Source organism: Echinops telfairi, unplaced genomic scaffold (genome assembly GCF_000313985.2).
Source record: "Echinops telfairi isolate 266 unplaced genomic scaffold, ASM31398v2 ScPeMD7_7412;HRSCAF=8450, whole genome shotgun sequence".
Classification (NCBI taxonomy): domain Eukaryota; kingdom Metazoa; phylum Chordata; class Mammalia; order Afrosoricida; family Tenrecidae; genus Echinops; species Echinops telfairi.
Window position 1 is genome coordinate 12642661 of NW_022111312.1, and position 14554 is coordinate 12657214.

Consider the following 14554-nt stretch of genomic DNA (forward strand, 5'->3'; position numbering starts at 1 on the left):
GAGTACCTTTTTTGGTTTTGTCTCTTGGACTCCTCCCCCAGATTGATAACATGTTTAACGAGATCAAGTTCGGGGAGTACGTGGACACTGGGAAGCTGGTGGAGAAGATCAACTTGCCAGACTTCCTCAAAGTCTACATCAACCACCGGCCGCCCTTTGGGAACACGCTGAGCGGCATCCAGCAGAGCTTCGACGTCCTGGGCTACACCAACGCCCAGGGAAAGAAGGCCATCCGGCGGGAGGACTTCCTGAGGCTGCTGCAGACTAAAGGTCAGTGCCGCCCCGCGCCACCCTGCCCCACGGGGGCGAACAACCTCACCTTTCTCCCTCGGAGCGGCCGGTGGGCTTGAACCCCTCTGGGGGTTGGCAGCCTGATTCCTAGCCCAGGGTGCCACCGAGGCTAGCAGCCCCGTCTCCTCCCGGGCGCGCAGGTGAGCACATGACGAAGGAGGAGATGCTGGAAGGCTTCGCCATGCTGTTCGGCCTGACCCCGGAGGGCTGGAAATCCGAACCTGCAGCGTCCGCCTTCAGAGGTACGGTGACCGGCCGTGCCCGGGCACGTCATGCCTCCCTGACTCACCGGTTTCTCATGGACTGGGTGCATAGCTTTCTGGTGATGGGCGCCAGCCTCTGCTTATGATCCCGCCCACTTGTGGAACCCCATCTGTGGAGTTACACGGCGTGCTGGGTGCCTTTGTTGCTTCTGGCCTTCCTTGACCCTTCCGTCCACTCCCCTGCCCTTCACTTTACACTTTGGGTGGGCGCCTGTCGGCCGCAGAGAAGACGGCTGCGTGGTGGGCTGCGCTCACTTGGGAGACTCACGCCGCACCCCGCCGCGCCCCGCCCCTCCCTTCTGAAGGGAGCCTGGGAATTCCCCACTCCCACCCCCACCCCTGGGTCTTCCTTAGTCCACTAAAGCCCCCAGCACCCTCACTGGACTGAGGTCCTCTCCACCCTATGGGACAGAATAGAGCTGCCCCGCTGGGCCTTTTGAGAAGATCAGTTTTTATGGGAGCAGACTCTCATCTTTTCCTGGAGGAGCTGCTGGTGGGTTTGAACCATTGACCTTGTGGTGAGCAGGCCAAATGTGTAATCCACTGTGCCACCTGGGCTCCTTTCTGCCCACTTGGTGGGGGGGAGGTAGGATTTAGGGCCATTAATGGGAACTTCCCACTTCTCAGCCAGGGGGCGCTGCTGTGCAGCGAGGCACAGAGCTAGATCCTTAGCACCCACGGATGGCCTCCCCTCTCTTTATTCCCTCTCCCACGTCCACCTACATAAAGCTCCACAAGCGTCTGCTGACCGGATGACCGGCCGGATGGGTCATTTCTAACCTGCAGCTGGTTCAGACTTCCTCGGCCCCATCCCTTTGTGTCCTTCAGGTCTCAGAATGTAACAACAATAAAAATTGTTGTATATTTATTTTTTGATTCTCAAATGCCACTCAGCACTACAACCAAGTCCTGTGTTGTTACAGCTGTGGTGGAATTCTCACCTTCCAGGTGGGAGACCCAGGATCAATTCTCAGCCAAGGTACCGCATACAAAGCCACCACCCACTTCTCTGTGGAGTCTTGGGGGCTACTGTGGTGCAGACCAGGGTTTAACAGAACTTTCAGACAGAGACTCGAAAGAAAGCCTGTTGAGAGACTTCCAGAAGTAATGAAAGCCATAGCCGATCGCACCTGATAGGACCAGGCAGCATTTTGTTCCTTGTGCACGGGGTCACCAGAAGTCAGGGGTCGGCACAATGGCCGCCAGCAACTCAACTTCAGATTTTCCCAGGCAGTTTGCAAAGCTGTGGTTAACAGGCTGGATTCAGTAAAGGAGGGATTTTAACTGGTGTCCACCCCAGGGCTTTTAAGGAACCAAACCCAACCTGTTATCTCCCTGGGTTTTCAGAAACACACTCACCATGAAGGCATTTGGCTTTCCTGTCTTGCTTGGCTAGGTACAGAGATCTCCCTCGAAGAAGAACTCCCAGACGAAATCACAGCAGAAATATTCGCCACTGACATTCTCGGCCTGACCGTTTCGGAAGACGTTTCCTGACAAAGCCATATGGTCAGTGAGGGGTGAGGAATGTTTGTAGCACAAAGGACTCTGTGTGTCTGTTCCCTCTCCCTTCCTTTCCTTTCCCCAATCTTTTCTTCCCCCAACTCTATCATCTTTACAGGCATTGGCATTAAAATAGTAAGCAAAGGAATTCATAGAGTGGGACATTCCTCCGTTTCTGACACAGAAAAGTGGGTGGAGGCAGGGAGAACCTGGCCGCTGCCATCTGTGGTGCTGGATGCTGAGGTTTGTCTGCAGGGTCCAGCCTGAGGGGTGATGCTCCTGGAGCAGGACACCTGAGTCACCTGGTCTCTGGGGACAGGCTCAGCCTGGGGAAATTGGGACCCTGGAGAGTGATGGTCAGGTGGTCCCTTCCCTCCCCTGGGAGTGCTCCAGAGGCTAGCCCTGATGTGGACTAACGTGAGCCCCCACTGCCATTTGTTAGTTGGGGAGGGGGCCCCGGGGTACAAAGTCCCCAGTTGTGGCTTCTTATTAGCAACCCCCCTGAGCAACTGTGTGTAACCTTACGAAGAACGCCGCTGACCACACTTCACCTGATAGCCCCTGCCAAGGAGAGGCAGAAAGCATCCACTGGCCCGAGCTACACTCCACCCCGGCTGGAAACCACAGCCCCGTGCCCATCCCCAGCACCACACACGTGTACCCACCTACTCTGCCTGGCTTACAGACTCCAAGCTCTCCACTCTGGGGCCATTAAGACAGAACAAAACACCCCCATGTCTTTGGAGCCCATTCAGAGTTGCAATGACCTGCAGGACACCATAGAACTGCCCCCCCCACCCCCACCCCACGGTCTCCGCAGCTGCCAGCTTGACGGGAACAGATTGCCAGATCTTTTCTCCGAGGAGCACAGCTGGGTTCGAACAACTGACCTTTCTGTTGGCAACCAAGCTCTGCACCACTGCGCCACCAGGGCCTCTCGGGGAGGAGCTTCAGGAGGCATTCCACCCAAGTTTGCAGCACGGTTTTGTTTGAACAGATGGATGTTACTGTCTGGGTTTGGAGTCATGGAGGTCCCACTCAGGCAAACCTGCCAAACGGTAATTCGCCATTCAGGCTCATTGGCTCATTCCGACACACCTGCCCACCCAAGCCAGGCCCTTCCCCAGAGAAGCTCCCATCCAAGGGAGCATTTCTGATGCCGAGGAACAGAGAGGTGGGAGAGAAATGGAGGGGCAGAAAGGACCTCTCCTGCCATGCTCTCTCGCGCGCACGCACCCACCCCCTCACACACACTCGGCACTCCCACGGCCTGCGGGACACCTGGAACACACTGGAGCTGGAAACAGAACCACGTCCTCTGAAACGGTTTGTGTCACCGTGACCCGACCAGGTGGCCCCACCGGGCTGCACAGGTCTGTCAGGGTGCATCGTGGGCCCTGCAACGCCGTTAGTATCTTGTTCTCCAGCAGCAACAAAACAAAACAACACACAAATGAAAAGACTGGAGAAGTTTGTTTGTTTATTTGGTTTGGCAGATCAATTTTGCAACTGCTTAGGGCTTAGGAGCTCTTATTATCAAGCCAGTTAAAAAGATCTTGGGGACAGTTAGGAAACAGGAAATTCTCCAAGGACTCGTCCTTCTCTCCAAAAAACGCCTGGGAATTAAGACGCAGCCTGGACACCAACCTGGGCCCTCGTTCCCAAGGTCCGGCTTATTCTGACATCCTTCCCTGCGACACAAGTTGGGACAACGGTCTCTAGCAGCCCTGACCAGTGATTGGCCCCTCCATGGCTGGCCAGGGCCTGGGACTGCTGTCAGACCCAGGAGAGGATGCGCTTTCTGTCCTGAGTCACCTTCCAGAGCACAACGCAATGGACCCTGCCTCTGGACACCCCTCCAAGAAGGCCAAGCCAACCACACACAGCCTTTGGTGCTCCCTGCCTGCAGGTGCTTTTGTTTGGAGGGGGGGGGGGGCGTGTCTCTGATGCTGTTTGTCAAGTGGGGAGAGCCACGGAGGTGCACTGTCAGCCCCAGTGGTGTCTCCAAAGCAGTGGTGGCGGGGTGGGGGGTGGGGGTTTCCGGGGGGCTTGAGGGGGACGGGGAGAAGGCCAAAGGCAAATCCTGAAGGCAAAAGCATTACCATGTCCCTAGGTGCAGGGAAATTTAGAGAATGAGAGAATGTTCTCTCAGAGACCCCAGCCCTCCTCCACTCTACCCCCTCCCAAACCTGGTGCCTGCCCTGGAAGCTGCCAGGCCTGGCCTGACCGGGTGCCACCTTGTCTGCCTCTGCCACTTCAGCTACCTACCTGTGTGACCTTGGGGGTGGCTGAGCCCTTAAGCCTCCGTTTCCTCCAGGACCCTTCCTGGCATGGCTATGAGGATTGAAAGGGAGCACACTGGAAAGGCCACTGCTGACCCTGGGAGCCCCTCAGCCAGGATAGCAGCCACCAGGAGAGCCAGGGGCCCGTTCAGGAGACGCCTCTCCCAATCTGAGGGACTTAGCCTGGGCTGACAATGTCACCGGAACTGGAGAAAGAAAAATTTGAAGTCACCCCCAAGTTGGGGCCCTCCTCGTCCATTTGTTGGCCGGTCCAATGAGAGAGAGAACTTAAGAGTGTGAGTGCTTCGAGGCTCTGGAAATAGCGGGCTTAGCGTCCAGTTAATAGTGAACGGCAGGCCCTCCCTCAGATGAAGGGGCAGGTGAGACCAGCCTCTGGCCTTGGTTACCGCTCCTCAAGACTGCTGGAGCAGAGCCAAGAAAGCACATCAGCCCGTGTGCCTGGCTGTGTGCCTGGCTGTGTTCCGGTCACACCTTGTAGAGGTGCATTGGCTGTGGATTTCATCATGTTTGTGTGGTGTGCAAAACCACACTCTCTGGTTGTTTCCAACCACTCAACAATGTGAAGGCGTTCTTGGTGCACAAAAATGGATGCTGTGTTCCAGCCCCTGGCCCCAGTCCCAGGCCGTGGCAATTCATCCCAACCAATCAAAGTAATTGGGAGGAACTATGAGCCGAACGCTCCTGCACAGGGCCGTGGACCGCCAGGAGAACAAGCAATCTGCCCTGGGAGAAGTATAACCAGGAAGTCCCTTGGAAGTGAGGCTACTGGGACTTTGTCTCACGTACTTGGGGCATGTCAGCAGGAGAGACCAGTCCCTGGAGAAAGACATCATGCTTAGTAAAATAGAGGGGTCAGCGTAAGGAGAGGAAGACCCTCAAGGAGATGGGTTGGCACGCGGCTGCCACAGTGGGCTCAGGCAGATCAGCAGTTGCGAGGATGGTGCAGGACCTGCGCGGTGAAGTTGGAACCAACAACACTTCTGAAAGTCAAGGTCACGGCTGAGAAACTATGCTAGACCCAAGGGGATGAGGGAGCCACGATGAGCAAATGCAGCGGGGGAGCCTGGGTGGACCCTTGGGACAGACAGAGGTGGGAAAACTGGGAACGTTTGGCGCCTGGAGTTCGTGCGCTCCCATGAGTCCCTGTGCTTTGATAACCGCTGTACCATGATTATGTACACAGCTGACATCTGGGGAAAGGACATCTCAGCTGACAGGTGAACGCGAGGGCAGTGCCCCGTGAGATGAATGGGGACCAGAGCCACAATAGTGGCCTGGGACCTACCAGCCACTGTGAAGGTGGTGCAGGGCAGCGCAGCTCTGTTGCCCGTCTGGCCCTCATGCACCGGAGCCGGCCCGATCGATGGCAGATGACCACATTCAGAGGTGCTGGAGGAGAAGCATGAGGGGACTCCGACTCTCTCTGCTACCTATGGCTCTGCTGTCGATGTAAAAATGATCTCAAAATAAAAAAGGCTTTCTCTCAGAAGTAAAATCCAGGAGAAACACGTGAACCAGAACTGCAAATGCCCCAAACAAGCAAGCAAACAGGCGAAAGAACACACTGGCTGGACTGGTTGAGCCTGGAGGGCTCTAGTCGATGATTGCCCTGAGATACTGTCAAACCTGGAGTGGAAACGAGCCCCCGAGGCCACTTTGTAGCCTAACAACAACAAATGAGCTAAAAAAAATAACCAAGGTCACTGCGCTCCTTAAAACAAAAAAATCCCCTCTACGAGACGACTTTAAAACCGAGAAGCAAAGGTCAGGAGGCCAGGAGAGCAGGATGCCAGGAACTGAGCACCGGGCACGAAAGCGCCGAGAGGGTTCACACATCTGGAAGAGCAGGACGGATGTCAGCGGACCCCTCGTGTTGCACCGCTGAAAGGGAACCTCGGCGGCCATGCACATCTTCACCCACGACCCCGACAAAAACGAGTGTTGTTGGAAAAGAAGGAAAGATGTTCCCACTTCCTCTGCGAGTCTACCACCCCTGCCAGTTCTCAAGCAAGTTCTCCCACCCTTCCCCGGTCATGATGACCAGTCATTTCCAAGTCCTCCCTCACTGTCCTTTGTCACCGTGAGCCCTCTGCTGTGCTCCAAGCCAAAGGGGCTTTTGTCAAGAGCTCTGTGTCCGGGCCGCACTCGCTGTGCTAGGCCACTTGCTGTGTTAGCCGTTTGAGTATGTCCTGAAGGAGCGTCCCAGGCATTTCCCAGCATGCAGCTTTTTGGAGTGTGCCCGAAATTCAGAGATACCGGTTGCCGCCACCATACCCATATCCTACACACCCCACCCCAGTCGGCTTCACCGGAAGGAATCCATAAAACCGGCACCCACACCAACACGCATGGCAGGACTGTTCACACTGACCACCAGAGTGGAGCCACGACCTGCGGCCTCCTCTTCTCGGGGAATAGCACCCAGCCATAAAGAGAGACGAGGCCCCGACACATGCCACACCTGAGTCTGGGCGAGCCTTGAAAGCCCGGTGCTGAGGGAGAGTCGGCCATCCAGACACAAAGGCTGCAGGATCCCACTAGGCTGTAACATCCCTACACCGGGCCAAGGTAGAGAAACCTAAGGTTACCAACGTAGCCACCGGAAGAGAGAGTTGGAGGGGAGCAAGGGCATTTAGCATGACGAACATCATCAACGTCACTGACGTGTACACGTGAAATATGTTGAGATGGTCAATGCTATGTATCTTTTAATCACAATTAAAAAAACACAAACAAACCTGGGGAGTGTCGTCCCAATGGACTGGCCAGATACCTTCCCGAGAGGAGCAGCCCAGGACAGCGGGTGGAACGCTGGACCAAAGCCCTAAAGCTGAAATAGCACGCCGGTCTCACCAGGCCCGACGTCTGCCTGCCAGGAGACGATGGGGGAGGAAGGGCAATGGTGTAACCCACTGCCATGCACACTGACCCTACAGGACCGAGAGGAACTGCTCCAAGCCCGTAAACTTGACTGAAGTCGACGGCCACTCACGGTTCTGTGGAGCAGGTGGTGAGTTCAAACTGCCAGCCTTTCCATCCGTGACCCAAGCCCTGCTGGTAGTCATCCTTGGTTTCCCCAACAGCACCACCTGGGCCCCTTAGCAGCCGGTGTACACCCCACAGCACCACCAGGGTTCCTAGGGCAGTGACTAAAGGAGAGTCGTGCAGATTTAATTGTGTCCCCCAAATACATGTCAACATGATTCTCCGTATTTTGCAATTTTCCTCCAGTTTTGTGATCCAATGTCATGATCCGTGTGTCGTCAGCCTTCACCTCTGTGCTGTGAATGAGGTAGGACGGGAGGCAGTTCTGCTAATGAGGATCATTAGCAATCTATAGGGTCAGATTGTGTTTTGAGTCCATCCTTTTAGAGCTGTGAAAGACATTAAGCAGGTGATCAGAGCTCCCTCCGGAGGGAGGACCTATTACCACCGAGAAAGAAGGGCTGAGAGTGCAGCTCATGTTTGGACCTAGAGCGTCTACTGGGAAGCTCCGAGACCGGGGAGACGGATGACAAGAACTTTCCCTCAGAACTGACTGAGAGAGAAAGGCTTCCCCTGGGACTGGCCCTCCTGAATTTGGCCTCCTAGCTCCTAAACTGTGAGAGAATAACTTTCTTTTCTTTTAACATTTTATTAGAGGCTCATACAACTGTTATCCCAATCCATACACACATCAATTGTGTAAAGCGCATTTGTACATCGTTTCTCAAAACATTTTCTCTCCATTTAAACCCCCGACATTAGGTCCTCATTCTTTTCTTTTTTTAGAGAGAATGCCTTCCTGTTTGTTAAAGCCGCCCCCTTTTGATACTTTCTCTCTCTCTCTCTTTTAAAAAAATAATTTTACTGGGGGCTCTTACAGCTCTCATAAACATTGAATACATCAATTGTATCAAGCACATTTGTACATATGTTGCCATCATCATTTTCTAAGCATTTACTTTCCATTGGAGCCCTTGAAACTGTAACTTTTTTTTAACCATTTTATTGGGGGCTCGTACCACTCTCATCACACTCGTAGGTATGGCTTGTGATGAGAGTTGGTCCTCCTCTCAGAGCACTCGGGAACTGATGCTGACAGCAACTGCCCCTCCGCTTGTCATCGGCGAGAGCACCAACCCCATTCATAGATCTTCCCGTGAACTCAGCGGGTCCTTAGCGTGGGCCAGCTCTGGGTGGAGGATGGAAGTTCAGGTGGAACCAGATGGCACGGTCCTTGTCTTTAGAGAGCTGGTTTTGAACTGAGTGCTGCTTTGCCTATCATTGCAAATTGCGCCCCACATCCAAGGGACAGGCCAGGGCTCCCGCGGGAGGAAAGAGCAAGAGAAGAGGTTTTAGAAAAGTGACCCGGGAGAGCTTCCCTGAAAATGAAACGTCTGAGACCTGAACGATGACGAGCCAGCCCGGCCCAGTAGCTGGTGAGCGCCAGAACCAGGAAAAGCAGGTCCAGACCCACTCAGGGAACGGAAGGCCTGTGAGCTGAACCCTAGGGGGCACTGTAGGCCCCAAAGGTGGCTCACAAGCGTGTCACATGCTCTCCAGCCTTCCTCGGGCACTGTCGTCTGTATAGAATTCATCGACATGGAATCCACTCCTCTGCCCCCAGGAGTCTGAGTAGGAATGTTTTCATATGTGAACAAGCAGCAACGATGAAGGTTGGCCACATTCCCCACATGAAAGATCAGGCCAGGCTCATTCCTTTATAGCCCTCATCCATCTGTTTAGAGAAAACTAAGCGAGTAGCGGCTGGCTGGCCCTGAACTTGATAGTGTCTTTCATGACACGACCCAAAGGTGAAGGCTCACCGTGGTATCTGCCCCGTACATCTTGGGACCGCAAGACATCATCTTTTCTCCTTTCCCCAGCCTCTCCGGGATTGCAACATTCTTTAAAAGACGTCCTCAGCCACATCCTTTCCACAGTGGTCTGACTGCCCTTCCTCTTGCTACTTGCCATCAAGTCAATGGCAGCTCAAGGCGACCCTCTACGTGCCAGGGCTGCTCTCCCCCTTTGCTAGACCTTCTTCATGACCTGCCCCTCCATCCCCAGAGCACCTCACCTGCTGATGCAAACACACACCGCTCACCGCTGCTGGTGCAAGTTGCAAGTTGCTAGGGGAGGATGAGGAGCAGGGCTGCGGAGACCCGCCAGACTAGGAAGCCACCTCCACCCACAGCGGCAAACGAGCCTCACTTGAGGAAAGAGAACATTGGAGTTGGGCTGGGCACCCAAGAGACCAGCTTACTGCCATCGAGCCAATCCCCACTTCTAGCGATCCAGAAGACAGAGCAGTTGAGTCTCAGGCTCTAGGATAGGTTTGAACCACTAACCTTTCAATTGGCAGCAAGAGTCTAACACGGCGCCACCATGGTGCTTCCCTTACATATAGTATACATGTTTTATGTACAACCCGTTTGTTGCCATCACCACGATTCCAATGCATAGTGGCCCTGTAGGACAGAGTGGACCTGCCTGTAGAGTTTCCAAGGCTGTCAGTTTTATAGAATTGAACTGTCTTGTGTTTCTCCCATAGAGCAGCTAGTGGATTCAAATACTGAGCATGTGGTCAGCAACACAACGCTTCACCCAGCCTGTCACCAGGGCTCCTGTGTACGGGGAGAGCATTTGTTTAACAAAGGAACTGTGTGGGCCCTAGGATGAATGTGCTTGGCATTGCTCTCATATGGGATGTGTGTGTGTGTGTGTGGGGGGGGGCACTCAAAAAGTTAGTGGGAAAATGGACTGAAAAAGATAATAGGGTTTCCCCATAAACATTTTGACTCCCCCTCATATTACCCCATCACAACCCAGCAAGGCAGGCATTATTATCATTATCCACCCCGTTGTACAGGTGGAGCATAGAGTGGCTCTGACCTTTAACACAAATTCAGAAAAGGGAGAGAAAAAAGATTGCTGCTGTCCAGTTAATTCTGACTCCAATCCTATAGGACAGGTGGAAACGATCCTGTGGGTTTTTAAGGCTGTAAGTTCTTAAAGGAGCAGAATGCCTCGTCTTCCTCCTGAGGAGCAGCCGGTGGTTTTGAACTGCAGGCCTTGTGGTTAGCAACCCAGCTCATAACTCACTCTGCCACCAGTAGCATCGTGAAATAATCCATGTCTGTAACCTAGGTTCACTTGTCCACCACGTTTAATAGTAACTACCATTCGTGGAGAGCTTGACTTCCAGTTTCTGGTAATCGTTATTTAGATTAATTCTCAAACAACAAAGGATGCTACAGAGAAAAAAAAAAGGTGTGAAAAAATCATCAGAAAAACGATCAACAAGCTGACAAGATTGTAAGGAATTAATAGGCTGGAACTGACAGAAGTAAGAGTCCTGATCGAGACTACAGCAAAGAAGCAAGCAGTATTTGCCAATCCCAGCATCTTTGAACTTGAACTTGAATAGTTGCGCACGCAAGGGGAGAAAGATGGGTCAGAGTCCAGGGTCCACGTTAGGTGGGAGACCCTCCCTACAATAACCTGGGGTGTCAGTTGACTCCAGAGAGGTGGTATGCTGACAAATGTTTAACAGGAGCTCTGAGTGGGGAAGGGGAAGGAGGAGCCTGATTTACAGTATTTGCCAATTCCCATAGTGTAAATGCTCTCTTCATGGCTGATTTCACGCTATCAGCACGAGGTCACGGGACACAGAATCACAGAATCGGAAGCACAAGCCTTCAAGCCAGCTCTAATCCCTCACTGACCCCACCTGAGGGGCCTATAATAAGCAAACTGACCTGACACACCCTGTCACCTATATAGACATCACCCTGGTCTTAGATGGGAAGAAAGACAAGACTTTTTACTCCTGTTTAGTTACCGTCTCAGAAACCCACAGGGTCGGTTCTGTGCTGTCCTATAGGGTGGCTGTTATTGGTCTCAAATAAAGGTGGTCCTGGGCCATCTCTTCCCTCAGGAACCTGCCAGAAGCAAATGTCAATCCGCTCTGGAGGAAAGTGAACTCCATCCTAGGTCTCACATGATCTCCACAAATCCATGTTCAAAATCCAGTGTCCAGCGTGGTTAGAGAGAAGCAGACATGCCACAGGCAATGTGACACCAGGAGAAACAGACCCTCAGATGAGAGGGTCAAACCAGACTCAAACAACTGTGCTTTGTGAAAGGAAATACAGATGTCTTAGAAATGTCTTCAGGAAACAATAAAAAAGAACAAACTAGATTTGTAAAGAGTGTTTGTAGAAAGCTTCAAGGCAGTGGTTCTCAACCTTACTAATGCTTCGACCCTTTCATACAGTTCCTCATGTCGTGCTGACCACCCCCAACCATAACATTATTTTCTTTGCTACTTCTTAACTGTCCTTTTGCTACCGTTATGAATTGGGTGACTCCTGTGAAAGGGTCGTTCAACCTCCAAAGGGGTTGAGACCCACAGTTTGAGAACCGCTGATTTAAGGTACAATCACAGGTCAAAAAACAAATACCTTCAGGGGGCAGACCCACCCACCACTGCCATCAAGTCCACCCCAATTCAGAACACCCCCATGTAGAGTTTCAAAAGCTGTAAATCTTTGTAGGGGCAGATAGCCTTAGTGGGTTTAAACCACTGACCTTGGGTTGGTACCTCAACTCACTGCCATCGAGTGGATTCTGGCTCTTAGTGACCATATAGGACAGGGTAGAACTGCTCCTGTGTGTTTCAGAGACTGTCACTCTTTACTGGAGCAGAAAGCCCCCTCTGTCTCCTAATGAGCAGCTGGTGGGTTTGAACAGCCACCATTGGGGTTGGTAACACGAATGAAGAACGCAGTTGCACAAGTACCTTGGTGAACTGGAGAACATCATCCAAAAGGCACAGGGGCCCCTGGGCTCGGGGTGTTGGTGGGACAGTGGGGACCCAGGGTGCGCGGATGCACTACTATTTCCAAGCAGGATGTATAGTTGGGGTTTCCTTATAGATGTCTATACAGATGCCATGAAATGGACCATTTCCAGCATTTTAATTTTTCCAGTCCAGTGGCATTAAGTACAACCACAATATTGTGGTTGTACTTAATGCCAGAACTTTTTCATCACCCTAGAAGGGAATCCCACACCCCCTAGCCTCCTCACCCCCTTCTTCCCAGCTCCTGGCTACCATGAATGTGCTTTTGTATTTCATATAAAAAAGATCATAGTGTTTTCCCTTTGGGGTCTGACTTCTTGCACTTAGCATCATGTCTTCAAAGCCCACTGATGGATGTTGGAACATACATCTGTATGTCTTTCCTTTTGTGGCCAAATAGTATCCTGTTGTGTGGATTATGCCATGTCTTATTTATTTATTCCCTGATTTTTAACCTAAGGACTGTTTTGCATTTTAAAACATACCTATTTTTAAAGTTCTGCATGGCCCAAAGTCTGTATCTCCTGACTATATACCCAGTCGAGACTTTGTTTTAGGACCAGCTGTAACATATTTTGCAAAGGATCCTCAGAATGGTTCTCTGAGGTAAGTGTACCCCCTCATTTAAAAATTGATTCCTAGGGTGTTGAAAACATATATAACAGCACATTTGCCAATTCCATAATGTAAACAAGCTTAGTGACATTATGTTTCTTATGTTGTACAACCACCAGCACTACCTGTTTCCTCCATTAAGAGACATTGGGTATCCCTGAAGCAATGAGTCCCCTCACTCACATCAGTAACACTCATAAACTGTAGTCTCTACATATTTGCCTATTTCATGTAAGAGGGATCATATAATACTTGCCCTTCGGTGGCTGATGGATTTCATTTAGCCAAAAAGAGGAAGAGGACCCATCTTAATGAGGTGGACTGACACAGTAGCTGCAACAATAGGCGCAAACACAACAGCCATGCTGAGGCTGGCTCAGGACCCGCAGCATTTCCTTGCGATGAGTCGGAACCAACTCAGTCACAGTCACCACGCTGTGTGCAGTGTTCAGGCCGCAGTACAGCAGGACTTCCTTTCTCTCTCGAAACTCACTGCCGTGGAATTGACTGCGCCTCATAGCAACCCTATAGAAGGGGCTAGGATGGTCCCTATAGGTTTCTGAGACTCTACTGCTGGAGTAGAGAGCCTCGTCTTTCTCCTGAGGGGCAGCTGGTGGTTTCGAACTGCGGACCCAACAACCCAACATTCCACTGTATGTTATGCATCACAATGTATTTATGCAGCTGTCTGCAGGTGGCCCTTTGTCTATTTCCCTCCTTTGGTTACTGGGAAAAGTGCAGCAATGGACTTTGGTGTGTGGATTTCTGTTTGGGTCAATTCCCCTAGGTCACCGAAGTAACCAGCTGCTCTACTATCTTCATGTTTTCACATTCGGAATTTGCACTTCAGAAAAGTAAAATGACATTGGTGGGGGGGGGCAGGGGGGAGAGACAGTCGCTCTGTCCATTTTCCCATTAGTGCTTAAGAAAAAAGAACCACCCTGGAGTGGGGAGTCAGGGAGGGACTGCTTGGGATTAGAGTGAACGAGAATCTGGAAAGCTGTAGGTGATGGCTCTGACTGTTGTGGTACTTCTGAGGACTCAGTTTCCCTACCTGGGAACTGAATGGCTCGGCCAGTCTCTCGCTCGAGGTGCTGTGATTATTTCTCCAGCACTCGGGTCAAGTGGAAAAGGCCGAGCCGCTTGCCCAGATGGGCTGCGTCTGACCACGGCCCATTTCTCCTCTACAGAGCTGGCCTGGGAGGAAATGCCATCAAAAGCCCGCCCCGTGGGTGGGTTAACAGGTCCGTTTCCGACCCCTGAGCCCTGGGGCGACATCAGCGGCTTCAGGTTAAATTGTGGTTGTCCAGCAGAGCCCCAGCAGTATGTCCTTCATCTTCTGGCGAGGACCCCTGACGTGCAGGTGGGAGGAAAAGGCCTCTGTGGAAAGGCTGTGGGTCCATGAGCTGTTCAGTGGGCAAGGTCATGTGCCTCCCGGGGTCTGTTCAGCCGCAGGACCCCTTCCCTGCAGTTTGCAGCCGGGCGCAGCGACCGGGTGGCGAGGTGTTAGCCTTCGTGTGGAAAAGGGGCGAGCAGCGATCCGTCCGTATTTCTCAACTCTCCAAGAGCAACTTGCGCCCTACAATCGCCGCCTTCAACTCGGAGAAGTCAAGAACCCCACCGGAAACTTGGAATAGTGCAACCGCCGCGATCCACCGCGGCCCGGAGACAGGTCGCCGAGCTGGCTCCCAGGGAGAGCGCGTTCTGCCCGGCCGGCCGGGCCCCCGGCC

The 14554-nt window shown here is 52.5% G+C and overlaps 1 protein-coding gene across 4 annotated transcripts in view; it reads left to right on the forward strand.

The window, feature by feature from the left end:
* Nucleotides 1-45: 45 nt before the first annotated feature.
* LOC123522458 (cilia- and flagella-associated protein 251-like) overlaps nt 46-14554 on the forward strand; it is a 21382-nt gene continuing 6873 nt past the window's right edge. The window contains exons 1-4 of one of the 4 annotated variants that reach the window (XM_045296830.1): nt 46-270; nt 432-533; nt 1951-2063; nt 11283-11296. In XM_045296830.1, coding sequence (XP_045152765.1) covers nt 51-270; nt 432-533; nt 1951-2051 — 423 coding nt within the window. In that variant the 5' untranslated portion in view covers nt 46-50 and the 3' untranslated portion in view covers nt 2052-2063; nt 11283-11296. Of the gene's footprint in view, nt 271-431; nt 534-1950; nt 2206-2877; nt 3961-11282; nt 11297-14554 lie in introns of those variants that run through there. The other 3 variants (XM_045296829.1, XM_045296831.1, XM_045296828.1) reach the window with 3 other exon arrangements.